The sequence below is a fragment of the Perognathus longimembris genome, chromosome 8, assembly GCF_023159225.1.
Source record: "Perognathus longimembris pacificus isolate PPM17 chromosome 8, ASM2315922v1, whole genome shotgun sequence".
NCBI lineage: Eukaryota > Metazoa > Chordata > Mammalia > Rodentia > Heteromyidae > Perognathus > Perognathus longimembris.
The window spans coordinates 3,721,720-3,748,570 of NC_063168.1; the positions used below are offsets into that span (position 1 = coordinate 3,721,720).

General features: G+C 42.8%; 1 protein-coding gene across 1 annotated transcript; it reads right to left on the reverse strand.

The window, feature by feature from the left end:
- Positions 1-15,349: 15,349 nt before the first annotated feature.
- Positions 15,350-20,630, reverse strand: Lyg1 (lysozyme g1). The gene is made up of 5 exons (XM_048353534.1): positions 20,588-20,630; positions 18,318-18,422; positions 17,323-17,507; positions 15,660-15,792; positions 15,350-15,468 (listed from the first exon to the last, which is right to left on the reverse strand). Exons 1-5 carry the CDS (start codon positions 20,628-20,630, stop codon positions 15,350-15,352), a joined length of 585 nt encoding a protein of 194 aa, XP_048209491.1.
- Between the last annotated feature and the right edge of the window lie 6,221 nt (positions 20,631-26,851).

Sequence of the window (26,851 nt, forward strand, 5' to 3'; positions counted from 1 at the left end):
CTAAGTTGGGAGACCAATGCTTCAGCGGGTCAGCAACTGATCCTCAGTTCCTGCCTCAGCAGCTCTGGTTTGGAGTCAGACAATTAGCTTTTAATAATGCTTCCAGTACTACAGCATTTCATGAATAAGAAAGTCTCTTTGAATTTGTTGTCTTATTTAATTTTCTCAGTGACAGAGGTAAGCACTATAGGACCATCCTCCCCCTTCTGTCCTTCCTTTTCCTTTCCCCTCCCCTTGCCCTTCTCCTCTTCTTCCCTTCCCTTCTTTCCCCTTCTCACTACTTCTCTTCCATTCCCTTCACTTCCCTTTTATTTTTCTGAGCCTCCAAATTTCTTTATTTTTATTATCTTTAAATTGTTGTACTCATTTAACAAAGCAGTTTATGAATACAATGCATCTTGATCAATGTCAGTTAATACATCTGTATACACTTGGGTATTCCACAACGTATTCACTTATAAGTTTATAATGAAACCTAGCTCCCACATATAAGGGGAAACATGTATCCTTTGTGTCTCTGGTCCTGACTTGCTTCACTGACAAGTAATTTTTTCCAGGTCTTTCCATTTCTTTACAAATGGTACAATATCATTCTTCCTTATGGATAAGTAAAATTCTGATTGATACACACACACACACACACACACACACACACACACACATATCACATTTCCTTGATCTATTGAGGGGCATCTAGGCTGATTCTATACTTTCTGGCTTTGGTGAATAGTACTGCAATGGACATGGTTACGCTGGTGGCTTTAGTGTACCCTGGTTCATAATCATTTGGATAAATGCCCAGGGATGGAATTATTGGACCATAGGGTAGTTCTATGTTGTATTTGTTGAGGAACCTCCATACTGCTTTCCAGAGTAGTTGAACAAGCTTACATTCCCACCCACAGTATGTTAGAGTTCCCTTTTGGCTACATCCTTGCCAGCATCTGTTATAATTTATGTTCTTGATAATGACCATTCTAACTGAAGTGGAATTTCAATATTGTTTTGATTTGTATTTCTTTTATAGCCAGATATGTTGGCTATTTTTACTTCTTCTGAAAAGACACTCTGTAGTCCATGTATTAATTAGGTTGTTATTTTGAGGGTTTAATTTTTTTAAGTTATCTGTATATTCTGGATATTAAGCCAGCAGTGTTAGGGATGGTGAGAATATTGAAAGTGGTGACATCGATCAAGATGCATTGTACTCATTAGACTTTGTTGAACGGCAACTCCAGTGTACAACTACTTAAAAAATATTCTTAAAAAGCACTGCTAGCAGTGGAATTCAAGGCCTCATGCATAGTAGGCAAGTACTGCTCTACCGAGCTACACCCCTACCCCACTGCTATCTTTATTCTGAATTGTGTGAACTACTGGAGTTTAGCACTTTATTCTCACATGATTTGGATATTTACTTTTTCTTCCAAAACACATGGTGAAAGCCTATTAAAATGGCATGACTACTACAATTCATAATTACTAAATACTAGCTCTAACTGATCAAGAAATGTGGATAAATTAGAAGATCCTAACTCTCCAGCCTCCACTACAAATATTTGTCTCTACCCCTTTCCTTAACAATCTTCCAAGAACTTATTTGTGGAACATCTAAGATCTTTTTAAAAAAATTATTTTGCAGCCAGTTGTTAAAATGTTGTGCTAGGGAAGGATAAGAATATGTTCACTGGGCTGGGGATATAGCCTAGTGGCAAGAGTGCCTGCCTCAGATACACGAGGCCCTAGGTTCGATTCCCCAGCACCACATATACAGAAAACGGCCAGAAGCGGCGCTGTGGCTCAAGTGGCAGAGTGCTAGCCTTGAGCGGGAAGAAGCCAGGGACAGTGCTCAGGCCCTGAGTCCAAGGCCCAGGACTGGCCAAAAAAAAAAAAAAAAAAAAAAAGAATATGTTCACTGTGGTCAGAAAACAATTGAGGCTAAGTACAGATCATGAAAATCCTAACCTCTTTTCTGGTCTGTCAGCTGACAAACAGGCTGGCCTGTAGGCAGGTTTCTTCCTTGGATAAGTAAAGATAGAAAGCTAGAAGGGACTTGCAAGGAGTCATGCATTGGTTGTGTGGATGCTGCCACCTTGTGGCAGAATCTGGTATCCTTTGGTCCTCCTCCACTAGGAGGAAATGCATACGCTAAAGTCAGTCCATGCCCATTTATCAGAACACCTGAAACTGTATTCCCAGGCAATAATAATAGGTGTTGGTGACACAGGAGGAAAGACAACATTGTTGTTCTCTTGTGGATTATATTTAGGCGTGGTATGGATGGAGGAGATGGAAAATAAAGACAGAAAAGCCCAAGATAACTTTAGACAGTGTTAATCATGAAAATGAACAAGGTCATTTAATGAGTGACTGGGGACTGAACCGCCTTCAGCCAAGGTAGCCACGGAAGGCGTCCTGGAAAAGGGACACAATCCCAGAACGGATGGATGAACAGGAATGAGGCCTGAGACGGGAGGTCTCCAGGCAGAGGGAACAGAAAGAAGGGAGATACCACCACCACGCTCCTAAATACTTCTGCTCATCCCCGGAAGCTTCCAGCCAGGGCAAATGAATGCAACTCAAGGCCAGGAGGCTCCTGAATCCTGAGCTGTTGGCTGGTCTTGCAGGAGCACTTTCCATGACAGCAGTCCTGGGGGTGGGTGAAATTTCAGCATTTGCTGTGGCGGCAAGCAAGAGCAAATCCAACCTCAAGCTGAGGAAGTAGAGGAAATGTGTGGACTAAAATGCCCATAGAGTTTAGGGGCGTGTTTTCCAGTGTGTCTTCTTCCTGGAATCAATCAGTCGCTGTGGCTGAAGGATTCAAGGCTCTGATTGGTTGAGCCTGAGTTAGGCTCCACCAATTGGAGCAGGGGATGAAGCCAAACCCTCCATAAGAAAAGAGCTGGCTTAACTAGAAGCAAATCCTCAGGTTAAAATTAGGACTAGGGATGTGTGTGACTCCAACAATCCCTACAGTGGCTTTATACTATGGGAGCAAGAATGGGGACCTCGTCCTGCTAGTCAGTTTGAGTTGCTATAGGCTCCACTTGACCATAGGTAGGAGGACTGAAGTCATAATCCCAATGGTCTAGATTTTGGCCATTCTAATAAGTGTATAATTTTTGTTTTAAATTGTGCTGCTCTAATGCTATGCAAAGTGGAGCATCGTTTACTACCTGCATTTGGCCTATCTTAGTGAGCTCTCTGCTCGAATAGGTCTTTGGCCCAGTTTTCAAGTCGGTTTGTTTGTTTTCCTACTGAGTTAAATTTGAGAATTCTTTGTAAATGTTGGATAGTCGTCTTTTGCAAAACATTTCCTCCTCGTCTGGGCCTTGTTTCTTCATTCTCTTGATGTAGATACTTGTGGATGTTGAGTTGATACCTTGTTCCTCATAAGGTGTTATGTAGAGCTAATAAGAAGAGAAAGCAAGGGCTGGGGATATAGCCTAGTGGCAAGAGTGCCTGCCTCGGATACACGAGGCCCTAGGTTCAATTCCCCAGCACCACATATACAGAAAACGGCCAGAAGCGGCGCTGTGGCTCAAGTGGCAGAGTGCTAGCCTTGAGCAGGAAGAAGCCAGAGACAGTGCTCAGGCCCTGAGTCCAAGGCCCAGGACTGGCCAAAAAAAAAAAGAAGAAGAAGACTTAGTTCAATGCTAGCAGCTAGAATAATCAGGCTGAGCGGACAGTCAAGGTCATGAGCAGGGAGTATTGCTGAGGGAGGGTGTGGATTAATGACACCCTGAGATAGAGCTTGTCACATAGTAAGGGCTCAAGCTGTCATTACTTATGGATTCCTTAGTGCTGGGTTCCCTTGGAAATGCCTCCCAGATTAGAAAGAAAATGCCTACATTTTTCCTCCAGATAGATGTGTATCCAAAATCGTTGTCAAAGAACGAGGAAAGAAATGAACATTGAGAAATTTCAACCTGGATCAAATGGTGAATCAAGAAAGCAGCCACTTTGCAAGCGAAGTATAAAAGGCAGAGCAAAGGCAGGGAGATGGATGGGAAGGAAGAAAAGGGGAAAGGCAAAGGAAAGAGGAAAGAGATCGGCCGATCAGAGAAGCAGGGAATGAAGAAAGGCTGCTACTGAAGGGCTGCCAAATGCAGTAGTGCGTGGTTTAAAACCGAAGACGACAGCATGGGGTTTCCTCTCTCATTTCCTCCCAACTCTGCACGGACTGAGGGAGGCCAAGAAGCCCTGGGAAAGTGAACTTGCACAAAACCATACAGCTCAGGGAATGTGTGCCCCTTCTACCAAAAAGCTCCTAAGGGGTAGTTCTTGGCGAGATACTACTTATTATTAGACCCTCAAACACAAATAAGAAGTCACTACCAGCTGAGTACAAATAATAATGAACAGATTTACAGAGTGAGGGAAAGAGACTTTTTACCTATTATTTGCATGCAGGGCAGAAGTTTAATAGAGTAGAGCCCCAGCTGATCACTAGCACTTGGCCTCCTGTTCTCCCGGAAGATTCCATGGCTCTCCTTTCCCGTTATTCATTTTCCACTGTGGCCAGTCCTGCCTGTCCCAAGAGTCAGAAAGGATTGCCCAGCCAGCTTACTGTGACCTAGGCCTTGAGAATGCTTGGCCTGTTGTCTCTTCAAGCCTGGCTTCTGGATAGTCACCTGGAGAGCTGGCCCTGTCCCCAGAGACTCCATCTGTCCTTTACTGGGGGGGCCCCGGTGCTGACCTTTTGCAAAGTTCACATGGTGAATTGAATGCGTGTTGAGAGCTGAGGACTTTTCTAGATCCCTGAGAGGGCCCAGCTCAGGAGCGCTGGTAGAGTATCCTGTGGGCTCTGTGGCACTATGTGGGAAGAGACCCTCTTCTTTTAGACCCTTAAAAATAGGTTTCTCCTCTTCATTGACACAGAGTAATAATACCTAGTGATAGCGTGCAGGGTGGTATTTCAATACCTGTGTCTATTGTATAATCAGATCCGGTAGATTCCTCTGCCCATCACCTCAGATGTGTATCATTGCTCTGTGTTGCGATTATTCAAAATCGTATTAACTAGCCTGAGTTATAAAATTATTGCTAACCTTAGCAATCTCACTATACATTAGAAGTCACCACAGCGGCACGTCTGCGCCTGCTCTGCCCTCTGTCCACGGACTCTCCCCACCCCCGCCCCCCCTAGGCTCTGGCAACCCTACTGTTTGGGTTCCATGTGCAAGTGAGAGCGTGTGGTTTTGTCTTTCAGGACCTGACTTCATTCAACATAAAAGCTTCCAGTCTTATTCATGCTATTCAGAATAGAAGGATTGTACTATTTTTGCACTTTGAATAGTACTCCGTTGTATGTGCACCCACCCTCTCTCCGTCACTCGCTTCCACCCTCTTTCCTTCCTCCTTCCCTCTTTTCTTTCTTTCTCTCGCGTGCCCGTTCTTTCCTTATTTCATTCTGTCTTTCTCTTTCTTCATGCCGGGCTCTCAGCTCAGGCCCCCACGTCCACGTAGCTTGGTGCTTCTCCTGGCATGCTACCATTTCAGCAATGCTTGACTGATTAACTGGAGATGGAGACTTGTGGACTCTTCTAGCTGGGCTGGCTTCGAACTGAGATCTTCTGGATCTCAGCCCCCCGAGGAGCTATGCGCGTGAGCCACCGGCACCTGAATTGTTCCATGATCCCTTTGTCTACTCATCTGTCCATAGACATCTAGGTTGATTCCATATCTTGGCTTCGCAGACAGTGATGCAATAAACAAAGGCAGATGTCTGTTTAATACCTAACACCTATTTGCATTACACCAAATAATGGACTCAGCTCTGTGGTCTCCTCTGAGAGTCCCTGTTGAGAATCCTCCAAGGCAAAAGTCGGTCAACTGCTTTTGCTTGTTTCACATATGGTTACAGTGCAATATCAAAATGTTTTAGAGAGGGAAATATCAAATTGTAGCATAAAAAGAACACACGAGAGCAAGGGAAGGGTAACATTGTGTAAAAAGGAATGTACTCTTTACTTGACATATGTAACTGTGACTCCTTTATACACCACCTTTATAATAACAATAAAAATGTTCAGAAAGAACACACAAGAAAAGCATAGTGAACAACTTTATCCTTGCAAATGAAAAGAATAAGACACTCAACTGTTTGGAGACAAGACTATCCAGAGATAAAACCGGATAGGAAACTTGAAAAGCACTAGCAAGTCTGAACTACGGAGCATTAATCCAAAAAATAAAAATAAAGTCTTATATGACACACCAAAGCAACTAATTAAAAAAAGTTAGAAAATCAACAAATCAGTCAGCCTTTGCAAAATAATAATTGTAACTTTAAAATTATGATGATAATGATAATAATAGTAGAAACATAAAGAAATAATAGCCTAGGAATGGAAATCAAGATTTGATTCTTTATTTAAAAATATCACTAAAATTGTCTGGCTTGACCAACCAACAAAATAGAAAGTATATTATAAAAATATTAACTTGTTTTTAAAAGACAATTATCATTATTTTTAAGAGGCAATTATCATAGAAGACCCATATTTTTTCTCAGTGTTTTATAGTAGTTTATATCGACGGCTTGCTATGAATGACTCAATCACGAGGCTTAAACTCTGGGCCTGGGCACTGTCCCTGAGCTCTCCAGCTCAAGGCTAGTGCTCTACCACTTTTAGCCACAGCTCCACTTCCTACGGCTTCATTTATTTGAAAATTGTATTTTTATTACCTTTAAGTTGTTGTAGAAAGGAGTTATTAGTCAGCAAAGCAGTTTACGACTACAATGCATCTCGATCAACATCAACCCCACCCTTCTCAATCCAATCCCTCCCCTCACACATTGGATATTACGGCTGTCTCCTCTCTCTCTTTCTCTCTTCATTCATTTACCCACGTCCCCCTAACCCCCAACATCTCAAGCACCGGCTTTCTGGTATTCGTTTTGTTGAGCTGTGAGTTTCTTTTTCTAAGGAATTGCACCATTTGAATTCTCCCTTGGAAATACTGTATTTCAGTTAATACATTTGTGTACACTTACAACCTCATATGTGTTCACATGTACATTTATAAACTAGTCCTAGCACCCACAGATGAAAGACACATGCATCCTTTGTCTTCTGGGCCTGACTTACATCATGTCATAATGTTTTCTAGGTCTGTTCCTTTGTATACGCTGTAATATCATTCTTCCAAGTGGAAAAGTACATTCCATTTTCTTAATTTACTTTTTATTTTTTTATTATCTTTGGGAACTTATACAAAGAGGTTGCCGTTTTAAAAAGAAGTTCATGAATACAATGCATCCTGATCAATTTCACCCCTTTCAAGATTCTCACCCACCCCTCCCCTCCAGAGCACTTCCGCCACTCTTCTTAACTTTGTAGGATATGCATCAGACTCTTGACTATTCTTCTTCTCGTCTTCATTCATCCACCCCTTCCCCCTGGACCCCGCCCACCCCTTTCAAGTATCCTCTTCCTAGTGCTTATTTTGTTGAACTTTGATTTTGCCTTTCTAAGGAATTACACTATTTGAGTTCTTTCTTGAATCTACCATAGTTCAGTTAACACACACACACACACACACACACACACACACACACAATTTAGCTCCCACATATAAGGGAAAACATGGAGCCTTTGTTAATCTGCGCCTCACTTACTCCACTTAATATAATTTTTCCAGGTCTTTCCATTTCTTTAAAAATGGCACAGTATCATCCTTTGTAATGGATGAGTTCATTTCTATTATTATACCGAATTTTCTTGCTCCATTCGTCCATTGAGAGGAATCTGGGCTATGGCTATGGAAAATAGTGCAGCAATAAACATAGCTGGGCAGATGGCTCTACTGTATCCTGATGTGTAATATCATAGATAAACATCCAAGGGTGGTATTCCTATGTAGTTCTATGTTTAGGTTTTTGAGGAATCTATAAAATGATTTCCAGAGTGGTTGGACAAATCTGCATTCATATTAGCAGTGTGTTAGGGTCTCTTTCCTCATACATCCATGATGGCTTCTGTTGTTCATATTCTTGATGATAGCCATTCTAACTGGTATGAATTTGAATCTCATTTTTTATTTGCATTTCCTTTATGGCCAAAGATATTGAGCATTTCTTCACAGGTCTGTTGGCAACTTTTACTACTTCTGAGAAGCCTCTCTTTAGCTCTTTTGCCCATTTATTAATTGTTGATTTTTGAGGGTTTAAATTCGTGGGCTCTTCATATATTCTGATATTAGGCCATTGTCGATGTATAGCTGGCAAAGATCTTCTATTCTATAGGCTATCTTTTTAGCTTGTTAACTGTGTCCTTCGCTATGTAGAAATGTGTTCTCTGTTGCTGAACGCAGAACTAGAACATTCCATGCTCGTGAAGTGAACAAGCCCTTTGTTTTCTCTCACAATCCCGGGAACACACAGGTGAACGCTCGCTGCTCTTTGCTGGCTACATTGGTTCCATTCTGAGCCCCTCCTGCCTTGGCTGAACTCACCTGGGTGGCAACTGTGTGCTCAGAACTCACATCTTGTCTCTCCCCTCCTGGCTGTCTTTAATTCTTGTGTGTGCATGGGCAGGGGCAGACTACTTATGCCATGTTAACAGACTGCTACAGACTGTGTAATTTACGAAGAATGGAAATTTGCTTCTATAGTTCTGGAGGCTGAGAAGTTTGAGGTTAGGGGCAATGGCAGCCTTGGAGTCTGGGGAGGAGGCAGTCCCTACTTTCAAGATGGCGCCCTGCATGCTACATACTCAAGAAAAGAAGAACGTCATGTCCACACCAGGCTGAAGGAAAACTCGGTTGTACCTGCTCAGCCTATGTTACAAGAGCACCTAATTCCACTCAGGAAGACAGAGAGCTTGTGGTCTAAGTGCGTTGTAAAGGCCCCAGCTCTTGATACCATTACACGGGCTACCCCTGGATTCTGGAAAGGATACGATCAAAGCATAGCAGATATTCATAAAACTACCAACAATGCTAATGCCAGAGAGAGTGGACCAGCGGGTCTGGGAAGAATTACTTGAGAATTTTACATCACATGCTCCTTTCATGTGTATAAAGAAAGTAACTGAAATAAATTAAAGTGGAAAATTGCACTGTGGGCTGGTGACACCAATAATATCACAAAAGGTGAAAATGGTGTCCAGGTTCACATTTTGTGCATGTTTTGTGGCACCTGAGTCTTGACTTCTTTCATGACAGAGGAAGAAAACCAAAGATTCCTACATAGATTGAGGCAGATAATGTGTACTGAGTTCCATGCATTGGTGCTTAGGGAGGAAATAAAACTTTCAATAAATAGTCTGTGATGAGCGGTTCTCGGGATAGCATGAGAGTTTTCACAGAGACAGGATGGCGAACACTCTTTCAGGCCCAGCCCCTTCCCCATTGCTCTCTAGCTGTCGGGAGCTGTCTTCCCTGGAAACGTGCTCCACCAAGTTTCCTATTCTACCTGTTCCGGCCCTCAAGCTGGGAAAATGTCCTCCTTGGGGAGCATGAGGCTCTGTTGGCGTCCATCAGAGCACATCACCGTGGATGCTCAATGGCTTGTTTATGTGTTGCTCACTTGCCTGGAAGCTGAGCTCTGCTCATTTCCAAATCTCAGGGCCCAGCACAAGGTAGGTCCCCTAAATGCGTACTGAGAAAATGAATGTGTGCTGGCTGTGTCCCTTGGAGAAGAGAACACTCAGGGCACAGCACGGTGACAAACCCCTGCAGAGCTAGCATGGGCTTCTCCACACACACAGAACTGGTCTGACAGGTACAAGAGGCCAATTGTGGCTTTGCACCAGAAATGTTTTGTTTGTTTTTTTAAAAAAAATCAGAACTATAGAGCAGGTGAGATTGATCAGAATACATTGTAAACATGTGAGAAAACATGAGAATGGTCCCCCCAACAGATAACTAATGCTTGATAATAATACTCATTATAACAAAACAACCCCAGCAAAGACAGAAGTAATCAGATACACTGGAGATGAAATAAGGGAGGAAGGGAGAAGTCTTTTCTTCCTTCATGTGGAACTATACAGATGCTGTCAGGTGTCTTAAATGGTTGTTGATGCCAGAAATTCAGAGATGATTGGTCAATAAGCTGTACTAAAAGTACATAGTAATACATTTTATTATTTAAAAAAAATAGCAGATAAGGTTTTGGAAGAATGTTAGGAGTGGGAAAAGAGTTTGGTGCACAGGGTATGTAAAAATTAATGTGCACAATTGATAGGTCAATGACTTAAAAATACAAAATAAATACCTGTCCATAATGGAGAATCTTTGAAAATCATAAAACATTAAAAATTTAAAAAGTAACAAGCACGAACTTTATCAATAATTTTATCAATAATGACCATTTTGTTTACTTGTACTATTTGTTGTTGTTGTCGTCTGGGCTTGCATTCACGTGCCAGGCCAGCCATCTGCCACTAAGACAGGCACTGTGTTTGCACTGGCTGTCTTAGTACTGGGTCTTGCTTCCTGCCTTGGTGTGCACGTGGGGTATGATCCACCTGTTTACGTTTTCCTGGTGTCCCTGGTGTGAGAGGAATGCCCCACCATGCCTAGCTTCCTTCCATGAACATGGTCTGCTCAGGCTGGTCTGGGCCTAGAATCCTCTCCATCTCAGCCTCCCAGGTAGCTACACTACACTGTGAGCCTCTGATGCCCAGTAATCCTTTCTTTTAAAAAAAAAATGAGTATAGTTAAACTTATAACATAATAATTCATAAAAAAAATGAACACTGAATTGTTCACTTAGCAATGTATAAACACCCCATGCCATTAAGTGACTATCATTTTTAGTGCCTATTATTATTTAAAAGAACCGTGTCCTTTCTGTCTACTGTTTGTTCCTCATTTATGAAGACTTGGGTACTGTTTAATACTTCTTTAAGGAAAGAATACTGAGATTGAAAGAATGTAGATTTCATTTTCAAAATGCAAATAGATAGGTCATACTAACAAATATGTTGTGCGATAATCAAAGAGACTCTTCTTGCTTTGAAAATGTTACTTGGATATGTTTTCTTAAATATGTTCTATGGGAGATACGCGGTAAGCATTTCTTCTTAAAGTTACTTAAAGTACTGTTAAGTCAGAAAGGATGGCTAGACCCTGGCGTTTTGTGATCAACACATCAACACAGGCAAGGATGAAAATGAAGACATCCAAGAATGCCTTTGCTTTACAGTAGAGCCCATCAATGTAAATGCAAGCAACAGCCAAATGGAAAGAAATACCAAGGGAGGCCGCAGCTACTTAATGATCGAACGTTTCCCTCCAGTGGCCAAAGTGGGAACACGCAGCATTTCCACTGGCAATTACTTAGTTTTTCAATCTCCTGACAAGAACTGAAGGGAGTCTTGAGGATCACAGAGATTAATTTCATTTGCAAGTTAAAAGAAAAAAAAAACATGGCTTACAAGAGTTTTCCAAAGCCTATAAAACAAAACCATTACAAACTGAGATTAGAATAGATGTTTGGCTTCCTGATGCGCAGATGAACATTTCCTGCAGGCTGCAGTTCGGTCTGTTTTTCCTCCCACCCTCCTTGGATCTGGGATCTGGTGTAGCCAGCAGTCCTTCTTCTCTATGCACCTGAGCACTATAGGAATAAGCTTCTGCTCTCAAAAGTGCACCGTGCAATTCCCCTATCTAGTCCCCAACTCCAAACACTCCTGGTTCAGTTCTTCTTCCTGATGCTTTGCTAGGACTGTCACAACCACAGCCTGAAAATATCAGCATCCTTTAGTGTTTCTCACTGAGCAAACTGTGAGGGGAGAGGCTTCTCAGAAGTAGAGCCTCTCAAGATAAGGAATCCTCATACCTGGATTGGATGAAGGCACGTGGCACATGCATTTGGCCATTTCGTTGTGCCGTTGTCTCCATCGTGTTCGAGTCAGTCCCAGTCACCGTCTCCCATCCCTGACTACCTATTTGGGAAGCCTAACTCCCCTCATTCTTGCATAGAGTGCTAGTCGATCAGTTCTAGCCTGTAGTCACACTCTATAACCAGCAACTCACACACGTCAGCTCACTGGGACAAATAATGAGGAGACAGAGATACTCCAACATGTAGAGGTTGGGCAGAAAAAAGAAGAAAAGAGGCACCAGCAAAAGAGTGTAAGTGCCTCACACCAATGGCTCCCACGTGCAACGCTACCGCCTCAGAAGGCTGCCACCTGAGATGTCACTCCAAAGACAGCCCAGGCAGGAACGTGCACGAGGCTTGCATCTCCAGTTATGGCTTTGAATGAAAACCAGTGTCTAAGTCTGAGGGTGTTGAGTTCGAGTTCCAGTACTGGTATGTGGCGGGAGAGGACCATGGATCATTTTCTGCAGAAGTTCTTTTATTGACGAGATATCTGTGAGCCATCGAAGTTTCCTAAATGACTGAGAAATAACCGAAAATAAAGTCTGCGCCAAAACTAGGGAGAAAAACTCAGCATTGCCTCAAATACATGATGGGATGATAAGGATAGGAAAAAAGATGAGAAAAATAGAAAAATAGATGATAAAAATAGGAACCGTAAAACATTATTGGTGGTAGTGTAAACTAGTGCTGCTACCGCTGAAGGCAGTTTGGAGGTTCCACAAAAAAAAAAAAAAAAAAAAAAAAAAACCTAAGCATGGACCTAACCTATGATTTGGGGATACCACTCTTGAGCATGTATCCAGAAAATTACATGTAAGTCAGGATACAGTGAAGATACTTCAACAGCCACGTTCCTTGCTGTGCTGTTCACCAGAGATTAAGCATGGAAAGAGAATGTTTCTCCTGTAATAACTTCATGGTTTCAGGTCTCATCTTGGGGTCTTTGATTCATTTTGAATTATGCTGGTACAAGGTGATAGATAGGGATCTAGTTTTAGTTTTCTGCATGTAGATATCCAGTTTTGCCAACACCGTTTATTGGAGAGGTTGGCTTTCTTCCAGCCTATGATTTTGGTTCTCTTATCAAATATTAAATGGCTGTTGGTCTTTGGATTTTTTTCTGGATTTTCTATTGTGTTTCACTGGCCTTCAGACCTGGTTTGGGTGCCAGTACCAAGCTGTTTCATTACTATAGCTCAGTAGTGTAGTTTTATGCTTGGAATTATTATACCTCTGGCACTATTTTTTCTCCCTAGGATTACTTTGGAGATTCAAGGCCTTTTATGGCTTCATATAATTTTTTATTGTTTTATCTAGTGAAGAATGGTATTGGGATTTTGATGGGTAGTGCATTGAATTTATAGACTGGGCAGTATTACCATTTTCAAAATATTAATCTGCTAATCCAGGAGCACAGAAGGTCTTTCCACTTCCTTATGTCTAATTTAGTTTCCTTGTTCAAATTTTTTTTATGGTTTTCATTGTAAATGTCCTTTACATAATAGGATAGGTTGAATACAAGGTATATGAGGGGGGAATGTTGCATATGAAGTTGCTTTTCTGATTTTAGTATTGGTCCTCTCGTTGTTGGCGTACAGTAAGGCTACTGAATTCTGTGGATTCATTTTATATCCCACTACTTTGCCAAAATTTTAAATCAGCTCTAAGAGCTTATTGGTGAAGTCTCTGGGGTTCTTTAAATAAAGGATTATATCATCTGAAAATATGGATAATTTTACTTCTTTATTTCCTACTAGGGTCTCCTTTATGTCTTTCCCTTGTCTTATTGCTCTTGCTAGGAATTCCAGTACTACATTGAAGAGAAATGAAAAAGGTATATGTCTTTGTTCCTGATTTTAGGGGACATGGTTTAAAAAGTAAAAGTGGCCAACAACATATGAAGAAATGCTTAATATCTCTGGCCATAAAAGATATACACATCTAAAACAACAATGAGATTCCATCTCATCTCAGCTAGAATGGCCATCATCAAGAATACAAACATATCACCTCTATAACAACAATAAAGTAAATTAGGGGAAAAAACCCACAAATAATAGCAGGTGCTGGAGTGGGTGTGGGCAGAAGGAGCCCTAACACACTGTTGGTGGAAATGTAGTAACTTCACTCTAGAAAGCAGTAAACAGGTTCCTCAAAAACAAAACAAGAACAGAGAGCTGTCCTACAGTCCAGCAAATGCAATCTTCCAGCATTTATCCAAAAGATCACAAACAAGGATACAGTAAAGCCAGCAACACAACCATGTTTACTGCAGCACTTTTGCTCTAGTCAAGGTGTGGAATCAGCACAGAAAAGCCCCTCCCCCCCCACCATGGGCAAATGGATCAAGAAATTGTGGTATATATTCACAATGAAGTTCTATTTCATCCGTTAGGAAGAATGGTATTGAATCATGTGTAAAGAAATAGAAGAACCTGCTAAAGAAATCTTGTGAAGTAAGTCAAACCTAGAGAGACAAACGATGCACGTTTTCTCTCCTATCTGAAAGCTAGCACTAACCTTTAAGTATATATACTTTGAGGTGGCATCCAAGTGTGTTATACACTTGTATATTATACAAAATAGGGTTGACTCGAGGCAGAACTCCAAGATGTAATTAATTCCTGTAAGCAGTTGGACAACTACTTAAAGCAAGTAAAAATAGATTAAGAAACTTAAAAAGAAAAATACACCCAAGGTCATGGTGGTCATTGCAGGGGAGGCTGAGGTCACTGCAGGACAGGCTTCTGACACAGAAGGTAAGCGCCTCACACTGTCCCCAGGTGTTCCTTGTCACAGGTGTGGCTAGATGTCCTGTCTTCTACAATGCTGGTGTTCAGATGACGCTACAGAATTAGCATTATTCTATTTCATTCTGAATATAAGGCAGTTTCCATTAAAATTTAAAACTATGGCTTCTTTTAAACCCATAAGTCAACGATCGAGTTGCCAGAGAAATTTATTTTTATGTAAACAATAAATCACTTTAATATAAATGTATTCTAAATATTGCATATGACCTATATTAATCTTTGCTATTGTTCAGACTGGAGTGTGGCTCAGTAGTAGAGCATGTCCTTAGCATGGATGAGACCCTGAGTTCAATTTCCAGCACCAACATTTTAAAAAAATTAAACTTCATTGTTTATATGGAATTTACATTTAAAGTGGAGGTCTCACCCATTTCCTACAATTTCATGTACTGAATCTGGCAATGGTAATCGATGGGATATAGAGTTAATTTCACAGAAATCTGTATTAGAGATTAGTGGAGGAACTTTTAAATTAGAGACAGCTCATAGTACACCACACACACACACACACACACACACACACACACACACACACACACACGACCACAGAATGCAGGTAACAACTCTTCTTTTAATGTGACTTGTGTTATATCAACAACAAGTTATTCACAGTTGCAGACCCCGTTAGCTAGCTTTCTCGGCAGAACAGCCGATACCTCATCTGGGATGATGACCTTGAGTTTCATCTGCAGTGCTAGAAGCCACGTTGCTTGAAGTATTTGGCTCTTGCCAGCACGTCATTGCAGAAGTCACAATTCAGGTCGTGATTGCTTTTGACAAAGCCTGGACCCCCACTGTAGGCACAGAGTCCACCTGAAATCCATGCAACAAGTTAGTCTTTGATTCGGCAGCCCCTGGCTACTTCAGGTACTTGGCAGAAAGCTTGGATTCTCTTGCCTAACTGCCTATGGGTAAGGAATCTGGTACAGGGTGTTATATTTGTCCCCCTGTTCATTCTATGCTGCAAAGCAATGGAACCTATGGACCTATGGAATTACACATACCTCTCAGGTACTGGCTGGGGGTCCAGGTTGGAAACCTGGCCTGAATGTCTTTGATTCGAGCAGTCAGACGCTGAGTTGCCTGGGAAACCTGAGACTCGCTAATCCAAGACGTGGAAGGGTAAAAGCTTGAGTCCTGGTGGAAAGGAGGCAAAAGGAACAGCAGGTGAGCCAGGTTGGAGTGCCGTGGAGCATCATGGGATTGGGGCTGCTGTCTTTCTCCTTTCATCCTTAGCAGAACTGAAATGCTACCTTGTCCCCGGAGGACTAAATCGTAAGGCTTCTTGTACTTCTTGAGATGCCTATCACCCAAAATACAGAATACAGGTGTGGATGTGGGCGTGGAAAAATGGGAATGGTCACACACGGGTGAGGGGAATTCAGAACGATACGGTCACCTTCGAAACAATATGGAGGTTCCTCCAAAATTTAAAATTAGAAATGCAATCTGATTTCACATTGCACCTCTCGGTATTTGTCCACGAGAATTGAAGAGGTATTAGCACTCCCACCTTCGTTTCAAAGCTACTCACAAGGATCTAGAAGTAGAAGTAGCCTAAAGCCTTGATAGACGAGTAGACAGAGAAATTGTGCAATATTCATGGAATATTAGTCAGCTTTAAAAAGGAAGGTAGAGCTGGGCACTGGTGGCTTATGCCTGTAATCCTAGCTCCTTAGGAGGCTGAGGTCTAAGGATTGTGCTAAAATCCAGCTCAGGCAGAAAAGGCCATGAGATTCTTATGTCTAATTCACCACCCCATAACTGGAAGTGGGGCTGTGGCTCAAAGTGGTGGAGTGCCATCCTTGAACACAAAGCTCAAGGACCAAGCCTCGGACCTGAGTTCAAGCCCCAAGACTGGCACCAAAAACAAAACAAAATTAAAAAAAAAAACAAAGAGAGAAAGAAAGCAATTTTTGCAGTATAAGCAATACAGATGAACCTTGAAGACATTCTGCTAAGTGAAACAAGCCAGTCATAGAAAGACAAACACTGTGATTCCACTGACTTGAGGAACTTAGAATGGTCAAATTCATAGAAAGCAAAGAACACATTAGTGGTGGCCAGTGACTAGACAAAAGAGGATATAGGGAGTTGCTAGTTAACATATGGAAATTTTTTAATTTTGCAGTAAAAATTTTCTAGAAATCTGACATTCAATCTTGAGCCTACATTAAACACTATGGTATTCCATGCAGTGTTATATTTAAGGTAAGGTTTGTTCAAAGGGTAGGTCTCACATTAACTGTTCTTACCAACTATACACACACAAGAAGTAAAGCTACAGGATTTGGGCTGAGAAAGAAACAAGCAGCCATTTCAGTGTTGGACTGGAAGCCAAAGAAGACTGAATTGGCATAGGCTGCAACGTGGTGCTCGCCTTAGCACACGTCACAAACAGACCTGAACGCACTTTCCCCCGCAACTTCCATTCTCCTTCCCGACGACTGGAATGCCGAAAGTACTTCCAACTTTCCTGATGCACACATGCGACCACATGCACATCAGTTTTGCCATTTCGTAGGCGAAATGGCTGAATTTGGGGAGACCTTGCTTCATCTTCAACCTTACCCTTTTCCCAGCAACCTGATTTTATAAATCTGTGTCCCCTCAGAGTTGTGTCACCAAACAGAAGGACTACATGTCAGGTTAATGATGGGGCATTACCTGCACTATCCTGTCTCCATCGCCCACGGGGACCAGAACATTGGCACCCTGAGACTCCCTGGACAAGACACCAGCGATCACTGCAGGATCTATGCAGTACCTCCGGCCGACAGTTCGCATCACGGGTTGATATCGCAGGAGGTATGGCATGTCTATTTCAGCCAGCCTTTCAGAAGCACGGACTCCTGAAGCACACATGGAAGGAAGGATGCAGCTTGGTCTGACTTGGTCTGACAGAAACGGGAACCCAAGGAGAGAAGGGACCCTCCAAGGATCTGGGTATCACTGGTAGGATCGAGAAGCCTAGGTTTAGCTCTTATGTCCCTACTGAAAATGCCCTGCTCTGAGATCAGGACTCTGTTCCCCTGAGTTTGAATCAGCATCCCCTGGATCTCCTGAGGTGGCGTCCTCTGGGCGTCCCAAGGCCCCTCCGCCAGGCCTCCAGGGCTGCTCTGACAATTCCCTCTCCGACCATTTTGTGAGCCTGGACACCACAAGATCCAAAGCCTCCTAGAGAAAGACTTTCAGTAGAATGAGAAAGTGTCCATCCATCACCTACAGTGGGCCCACTAGATGAAGGAGAAATTGCCCAAATGCCACCCGTAAGTCGATGGTGAGTTTCTCCTAATAGACTTGTTCACAATGCATCCTCCCCCATTTCCACTCCCGTCCTTAAATAATACCAAGACATCACATTCAAACCTTTACTAAGACCGCTGGGCAAAACTGGCTAGCCTCCCCTCTAAGCACTTGGATGGTTTAAGAAGCACTTTCATCCATGATATTGATCACGGTATCTAACACTAGAGAGACTGTTATCTTGATTTCAAAAGAGGCTCCGGGAAGCTAAGTGAAGCAGAGCCAGAGCTCTGACAAAGTGTTTGGACTCTACATCCAGTGTCCTCCCCACCCCACCCCTACTCCTTGGGCACGGAGCTGTGGGAAACAATGAGAGCCAAGAGAACGTGCAGCAAAGGCACGGAGCATGTAACTACCACAGTAAGTCAGGCCATGACGTCTTCCGATCCCGCAAGATGCTCCGGGGGTATTCAGGGTTCGGATGTTTCCATAACATCCCCAGTTGCTGCTTTCAGATGAGCCTACAGATTGAGAAAACGTCAACCTGAACCACTAGGTTAGAAGAGTTTCTATCGTCCTGGTGTGGATGAAATAGCATTGATAAATACAACAACAAATAGCATAACATCAGCAAGAGCTAGAACTTTACTCTGCACTTAAAATCCTAAGAAAAGCTCACAGACACTGCTTTGATTCTAAATTCTCACCTCCCACCCTGCAGTCATGAGGAACTTTCAGCGCAGTTAGACTCTGAGCAAAGCTCGGGGGCTGTCTGAGGCTACAAGCAGTTGTCTTGGAACAAATCAGGGGTTATTTGTGCCTAAATCTCCTACATGAACTCCTAACACTTCCATTAAGGACTCTCAGTCACTGGTCTGATGTTTGCTCTAGAGAAACATGTGTTTCTAGGCTCACACCTAGAAATCCAGCTACTTTCTAGAGATCAGAAGGATCAGTTAGAAGCCAGTTTGGACAAACACTTAGCAAGACCCCAGCTCAACCAATGAACTGGGTAGGGTGCTCCACACTCCTGGTGTCAGCTGCATGGGAAGACGCAGATAGGTAGATCATGGCTCAGGATAGCTCAGGCAAAAACATAAACACCTATCTTAAAAAAAAATAATCTAAAAAAGCAAAAGGAGCTGGAGGTGTGGTTCCCATGGCAGAGAGCCTGCATAACAAGCACAAGACCCTGGATTCAAATTCTTAGTGCCACTCCTGCCAAAGGGAGGAAGAAGCATCATTCTCCCTGGAATCCTCAACCCAGACCCAAAGTACAGATACTAAGACTGGGATTGGCTTGGCCTTCGCTCACTGCATTCTGGGTAGGGAACAGAGGTTTCAGAGAGGGAGCATAGCACACACAGATAAGACGCAAGCGCAGGTGCGTGGAGATTCTCTCTGCTTCGCCCCCTTTCTCCCCTGGCATGTATCTGCTGCTGCCATTCCGGTCATCTCCGAAGGGGAGGTCTTGTTTCAATCACTCTCGATATTTCACAGAGGCCATTGGAGTAGAAGAGCATTCCTCCCTCCACAGCAGGAGAGGAGCGGGGAAGGGTTTAAAACCCACAGTCAACCCTCCGTAACTGCGATTCCTCAACCACACTTTCAACCAACTTCAGGCTGAAATTGTATGAAGGAAAAAATCTGCATTGAACATGGTTAGATGTTTGTTTACCTGTCATTGTTCCCTTACAAATAGCATTAGCAAACTACGTGCATCGCATTTTCTTTGTATTAGGCACTATAGTCTGGAGATGATTTAAAGCATCCCCGGCTTTGTATAAGAAGCTTGAGACCTGAGGATTCGGGTATCCTGTATCCTGGAACCAGTCTTCTCTCCCCGTAGATATTCAGGAAGCACTGTAAATGTACAATTCACCCCAGGAGCTGCTCAAAACAGGTACCTTCAAAGTCTGGCTATGGTGGCTCATGCCTAGAAACCTTGTTGGAATAAATGGCTGAATAAATAAATAAATGGATACATGTAAGAGCTCATCTGAGAAATGTTTGGAGCTCAGAGCCAAAAAAAGTTTTGCTTCTCCCAAGGAACTATGTGTACTTCTTTTATTTCTCAAAAAAACAAGTATCGCTAGGTGCTAGTGGCTCATGCCTGTAATCCTAGCTGCTTCAGAAGCCTCGATCTAAGGATTATGGTTCAAAGCCAGCTCTAACAGGAAAGTCCACGAGACTCATCAAAAAGCCAGAAGTGAAGCCGTAGCTTCATAGAGTGACGGCTTTGAGCAGAAAAGCTAAGAGACAGTTGCCTAGGACCCGAGTTTAAGCCCCAGTACTGACACATACATATAAATGAATGAATGTAAGTAAATAAATAGTATTTTCACTTTTGGCTCCGGCTACAAGGAACATAGAAGCTGCACAGTACGTAAATCCACAGTCGTTGAAACCTCTACAGTGTCCCCAGCCCGGCCATACATCCATGCCTTCTGTTCCTGTTTTCTATTTGAATGACGTTAAGTTTTCTTATGGCAGCAGCCTCACTATTTCTGTGGAAGTTTATAGCCTATAAACATACACTTTTGATGAAAGAGCTTTGGGTGGTGGCAGGTGTATCAATGGTGGATATTTAAACCCTGACCTCATGCAATGTTGAAAGCACCTAGATGTTTCTCTACTTCTCCTTTCCATTCCCAAAGGTCATGTGAAAGAAGTGAAATATACTTACCAGTCAGGGCCAGGAGACCAAGGAGCAACCACAACGCAGACATATTTGGGTGTTCTGGCTCCACAGTGCCTGAAAAGCTTTTGAAATCAACATTAGCCTGAAGATATGAACATGCTGATCCGTACCACAATATTTATGTTTCCATAAAAGAGTTGTTGGGGAATGGAGTAAGTTTACATCTAACCAAAGTAGAAAATGAATGATTTGGGTCATAGTGAAAAAGCAAAAATAAGACAAGGGCTTCATCCTTTTGAATGACTTAAACATGAGGAACATTCTATTTGGTCCATAGATCCTCGACTCAGTGTCAAGATAATGGCTAATTATCTTAAGAAACCAAGATACTTTGATTCTCTACGTGGAGAAATGACAACCTGAGTCAAGACCTTGAAAGCAACTTTTTGATGCCTGTGTCAGCCAGGCTGGGATTTTAGCATTGGGCTACCACAATTAGATCAAGGAAGAGCAAGAAGTAACAATGGCCTTTTTATATGGATGTACAAGGCATTCCATCCAGAAACACAGCACACTGAACCATACAAACTCCATGTCCAATTGTATCGATGTCAAAGTGGGACTCTGTGTTTAGAAGGGATTATTCGCGGGGTGTTCTCAAAGAGTACCCATTGATCACCTATGACTAATTCGTTAATAGGCTCCTGCGGCTTCCTGCACTTAAGGCTACTTTAAAAAATGTCATGTCAAGACAAATATGGTGTCTAGATATGGAGCAGAGTGTCTACAGGGACTGAGCCCTTCTCCTATACTGACCAGTAGCAAACAGCAAAAGAATAGCAACAAGTTACAGGCACAGGCCAGTCTGGAAGCTAATTAACAGCGTATTGCTCAAGGGCTAGTTCAAGTTCCTAATGGCCTCCATCAGGATGTCTTCCGACCCATCCTTTCTCCACTGAGTATTTTGTCATTCCAGCAGCATTGTATAGATTTGTATAGGCTAAGGATAGTTTAATTTATTTTTATTTTATATAGTTTATTTTTCCGGAGAAGTTGGAAACGAAGGTCTTTGTAATTTTTCTTATGGGAAAACTGCCATTCCTGCGATTGATTTTCACCTTAGCCTTGAACAATTGCATCCTCGATTCAGAACATGGAGGTTCCAATCGTGAATTCACACCTTGCATCCACACCTTGGTGTGCTGACACATGGAGAAGGCCCTGTTCTATCCACCCCTACCCACCACCTGACCTGGAAGAATTGAGAGCGGCTCTGTGCCCCCACAATACCCCAAGGCCGTGTTGTTGTCCTTGCTTCATGTGCGTGTGTGTGCATGTGAGTGTGTGCGCGCGTGCACCAGTACTAGGACTTGAATTCAGGGCCTGGGCAGCATTGTCCCCCATCTTTTTCAACTTGGCTGGTCCTTTACCACTTGTGCTATACTTCTATTTCTGGCTTTTTGATGGTTAATTGGAGATAAGAGTCTCATGCACATTCCTGCCCAGGCTGGCTTTGAACTGCAACCCGTAGATCTCAGCCTCCTCAATAGCTAGACTTCTAGGCATGAGCCACTGGAACCTGGCTCATTCTTGCTTTGTTGCTGAGGCATCGCTCCCTCGGGTTGCTCCTCTGGGCTTCTCGTTGTCACATTTCTCTTGCTGTTCTGCTCTTTCCCTCCCTGCTCACACACAGCAATACCTTAGAAGACTTCTCTGAACCGATGGTCCTTAAATTAAAACATTAGCCATGACAATCAATGACAGTCACAGATAGCCTTCTGTCACCAGGATTGCATTAGCTTGAGAAAGATCTAACTTTTTAAAGTAAAATATAAGGCAGCAAAGTGACAGCTCTTGGTTGTTGCTGCTGTTTGTTTCTGAGACAGTGTTCTCTGTGGAGCCCAGGCTGACTTCAAATTCACCATCCTCTTGTCTAAGCCTCCTCTGTGGGGGCCTGGGATTATAGGCATGAGGCAATGTGGCTCATTCTAAACTGTCACTTTCTGCAGATTTAATTTGCACATAGTCTGTGAATATATACATATATATATATATATATATGAATTGTGAGCCGTGATTAATAAGAAGAAAGCTTAGAAAATTAGGAGTTTTCTTTCCTCCTTACAGGCAAATCTTTTCCTTTGCTCAGGAGATTAAGCTCTGAAAGGGGACTCCCTTCCTTCCTTCCTTCCTTCCTTTCTTGCTTCTTTCCTTCCTTCTTTTTCTTTCTTCTTTCCTCTTTATTTCTTCTTTCTTCCTTCCTTCCCTTCTTTCTTTATTTTGTTAATTCGTTCCTTCCTTTTTCTTTCCTTCCTTTTCTTTTCCCTCCCTCCTTCCCTCTCTTCCTGCATCCCTCCTTCCCTCCCTGCATCCCTCCTTCCCTCCCTCCCTCCCTCCTTCCCTCCCTTCCTCCAACACTGTCTCACTATGTATCCCAAAGGGCCTTAGTGACCCTCTTGACTCAGACTCCTGCATTCTGGGATTGCAGGCTTGTCTTACCATGCCCTATAAAGGGGTTTCTTTGGTCCGTGAGTCTCTGAGTCTCTGACTGCCCTTTCACACTTTGATCTTTGGGTTTTCTAGAGTTGGGAACTCCAGCAAAGTGCTCTTCCTTGGCTAGAAATTTGCTCAGGAATATCCCCTTCAGAACAAAGACCAGATCAAAAGGAAACTGGCCTCTCTGCTCCATCCATAGACTCTTGAAGCCTGTCTATTACTCTGTTCACTAAAAGTAAACTCTGAGAGATGTCGTCCTTAGTTATTATTACAGCTTCCAGAGAAAATAGGACATTAGAATACCTCATCACTTACAATGTTTGGGTTAATGCAACATTGACAAGAGAGGGAAAGAAATTTACCACACAGCAATAAGGCAAATACTTTAGTTTTTTTTGGCTTTGAATTCATGCACACACAAAAAGCATTCCATTTGGCCTATTACTGTTACTGTTAAATGTACACACATTTTCCTTCTCCTATTCTTCATTTTGCATATAAATACAATTAAAAATAGTTATTTACATTAAAAGAAATCTAAAATTTTGTTACTATAGTAATGAGCAGGAAAAATCTTCTGTCAACTCTATAACTCTTTTTTTTATGGTGTGTGTTTGTCCTAGGGCTTAAACTCAGGGCCTGGGTGCTGTGTATGAGCTACTTTGCTCAAGGCTGGTGCTCTACCACTTGAGCCACAGCTCCACTTCTGGCTTTTTGGTGGTCTCACGGACTTGCCTGTCCACCACTGGCTTCAAACCGCGATTCTCAGGTGTTAGCCTCCTGAGTCGTTAGGATTACGGCATGAGGTACTGGCACCCACGTCGACATGACTTTTAAAACTTGAGTTTTCCTTTCAAGATCCTTCAGGTTTATCAGCAACAGATACACAATCATTATTAAACATCACACAATGGATTTTTCTCCCTCAATAAGCCAGCCACCTGTCCACCCATTTACACTCACCGGTCTTCAGGAATTTCTTGTCGTTAGAACCAGTGGGCCCATGGTGCTTTATATAGAGTCCTTGTCCTACTTCCTCCTTTAAAAAAGCACACGCCTTATCCTATTATGAGATTTATGGCTAAATCTCATAAATTATAGTAATAATCATAATAATTACAAATACTTTGAACTTATATAGACAGTCTTTTATTCAGGAGTGCCCTAGCATTTTGCAAACATTAACCAATTAGTACTCTAACCACACCTCAGAGGAGAGATCCTAATTGTGGGTTCACATTGATACTCTCAGGTCCCAACATCTGTCTTTATGCACATTTGTTTCTGGGAATGGGGTTAGGTAAGAAAAAAGAAATGAAGGAATGGGGGGGCGGGGGGAGAGAAAAGAGGAGGGAAAGGAAGAAAGAGACAAAGAGCATGCGGAAAAAAAGGAAGGAATGAAGAAAAGAAGGGAGGAAAGGAAAGAGACTGGGAGAGAATTTCTCATAGCAGACTCGTTTTCTTGCTTTGTATTAGAGATGAACAGAAGGTCTAGCTCAGGTATCTTTGATTTGACATTACCAGCTCTGATTTGAGAAATTCGGATTCTGTTCTTGTCTAAGATGGTAGTGTCCTGTTTATGAGCAAGGATTTAGAGTTGGGCACCCAGGGAGCTCCTAAACTCTATTTTGGAGGGGGCGGGTAAGGGATTGTTGGGCTCCTCTTTTCTTTGTTGTTGGCCATTGGGGTCAAAAGCAAGAAATAAAATAAAATAAAATCTGATCAGACAAAACCGTATTTATCAAAATAAACTCCAAGAAATGAAAACAAGAGGTATTTTTTTGCTGTTTTTGTCTTCTTTTCTTTTTGTTCTGTTTGTCCATTTATATGTGTTTGGGGGGGCAAGGACAGAAACAGAGGGACAAATGGTCCTCATTGGACACTCTGTTGAAAATGAACTTACAACTTGTGGGTGGGGCAGGGAGGGGAAAACTGGGAGAAGAAGGCAGGGGAAGGAGTGACATTGTCCCAAAAGAAATGCACTCATTACCTGAATGATGAAACAATAACCCCTCTGCACATCACCTTAACAATAATATTTTATTTAAAAAAAAACACACAGAAAAATAATACACCCTACTAAAGACCATACCCCTAAACCTCCGAAATTGAACCCTTTCCCTATTTTGTTTAGCAACAACCAGCACACGCTGACAATTAACGTTCATTACAGCGTGAGGAAATCTGGGGTATCCTGGCTCATCTACAAAGGCGCCCTGTCATTAGCACCAAAGGCCGCATGAGCGTCCGGAAAGTTCCTGCCTGGTCGGCAGCCAGTGCTCAGCTGGCGATCGCTCCACAAAAAAACGATGGCTCCCTGTGTTCCCAGGACGGCTAGCTCTCCGCCAATTTCCTTTAAAATACCTGGTAAATACTTACAAATCCTGTCCCAGACAAAGGAAGGACCCTAGACACCTACTAGAGGTGTAGGGGTAGGTACTGGAAAGAAGGCTTGGTTCAGGCTAAGGCAGAAGAGTTGCCTGTAGCAAGGCTCACAGTGGAGAAAGAAAGGGAGAGAGAGAGAGAGCAAAAAGAGGAAGGAAGGAAGGGAGGGAGGGAGGGAGGGAGGACTGCCAATCCCTAATAGTGCCCCCCCCAAAAAAAAAGAATGATGGAAAAAGAAAGAAAGGAAGGAAGAAAAATAGCTTGAGACTAAACATCAAATACTCAGACATTCTCGCCATGCCTCGGGACCACGTGAGCAGCAAATGCTATTCACGTCTACCACCCCCACCCATGCCTAGCTTTCTTCACAAACAGAATCCTCCGCTCACACTTCAGTTTTTGCCTCAAGTGAGCGCCATCTTTCAATCATGCGATATGAGCTCCATCCCTGGGGTAATCATAAAGGCCAAGAGGTGCTGGAAGATTAGGAGAGGAAGGTGCTGCTTAAGACACAGTTTAGAAGAAAAACCACTTGAGTGAGAGCAGGTGCTTTCCAACACTTGAGAGGAACCGAGGGGCAAGAAGATTTGTTTGGAAGTTTGGTTCGGTGGAACCATTCCTTTTGGGGCACCTCGTGGTAATTTCCCATGAAACTGTACTCGTTTAAGGAGCTGTTGGTGATGAATTTGTTTCTTCGAGTAGGTGCCATGCAGATGTGGAGCAATTCCCTTTCTAGAGCACCTCGGGGTAGTTTTCTATAAGCCTCTCTTCACTTGGGAGGTTACTGGTGGTTTGTGTTTATGCACCTGGCTCTCCAGCCTCGAGGATCCCAGTGATGTAAGGCGGTGTTCAGCCTCATGGATGCGTGAAGAAAAAAATACATCGATATTCAGATTTTTCAAGTGTCCTGTATTATTAGATTGCAAGTGAGCAACAGAAAAGGAACTAGTTGGGAGACGTTGCAGAAAATCAGGTGAGAGATGCCAACCGGACTAGGACTATGGTTTAAAGAGGGAGAGATCTCTGCAGGACGCCAGTGGCTCATGCCTGTAATCTTAGTTACTCAGAAGGCTGAGATCTTGGTTTGAAGCCAGCCAGGGCAGAAAAGTCCCCATGAGACTCTTATCTCCAATTAACCACCCCCAAATAAGAAGTGGCACTGTGGCTCAAGTGGTAGAGTGCTGGCCCTAAGCACAAAGAGGCGCAGGGACAGAGCCCAGGCCCTGAATTCAAACCCCACAACTGACAAAAAAAAAAAAAAAGGGACAGAGAGGGAGTGAGGGAGGGAGGGAGGGAGGGAAGGAGGAAGGGAGGGAGGGAGGGAGGGAGGGAAGAAGAAATGACATGTTGGTAATCCCTTGTCAGAATTTAGTGTGGAAGTAGATACCAAGGTTGAGGGAAAGAAAGGGTGTATACACATCTTGGAGA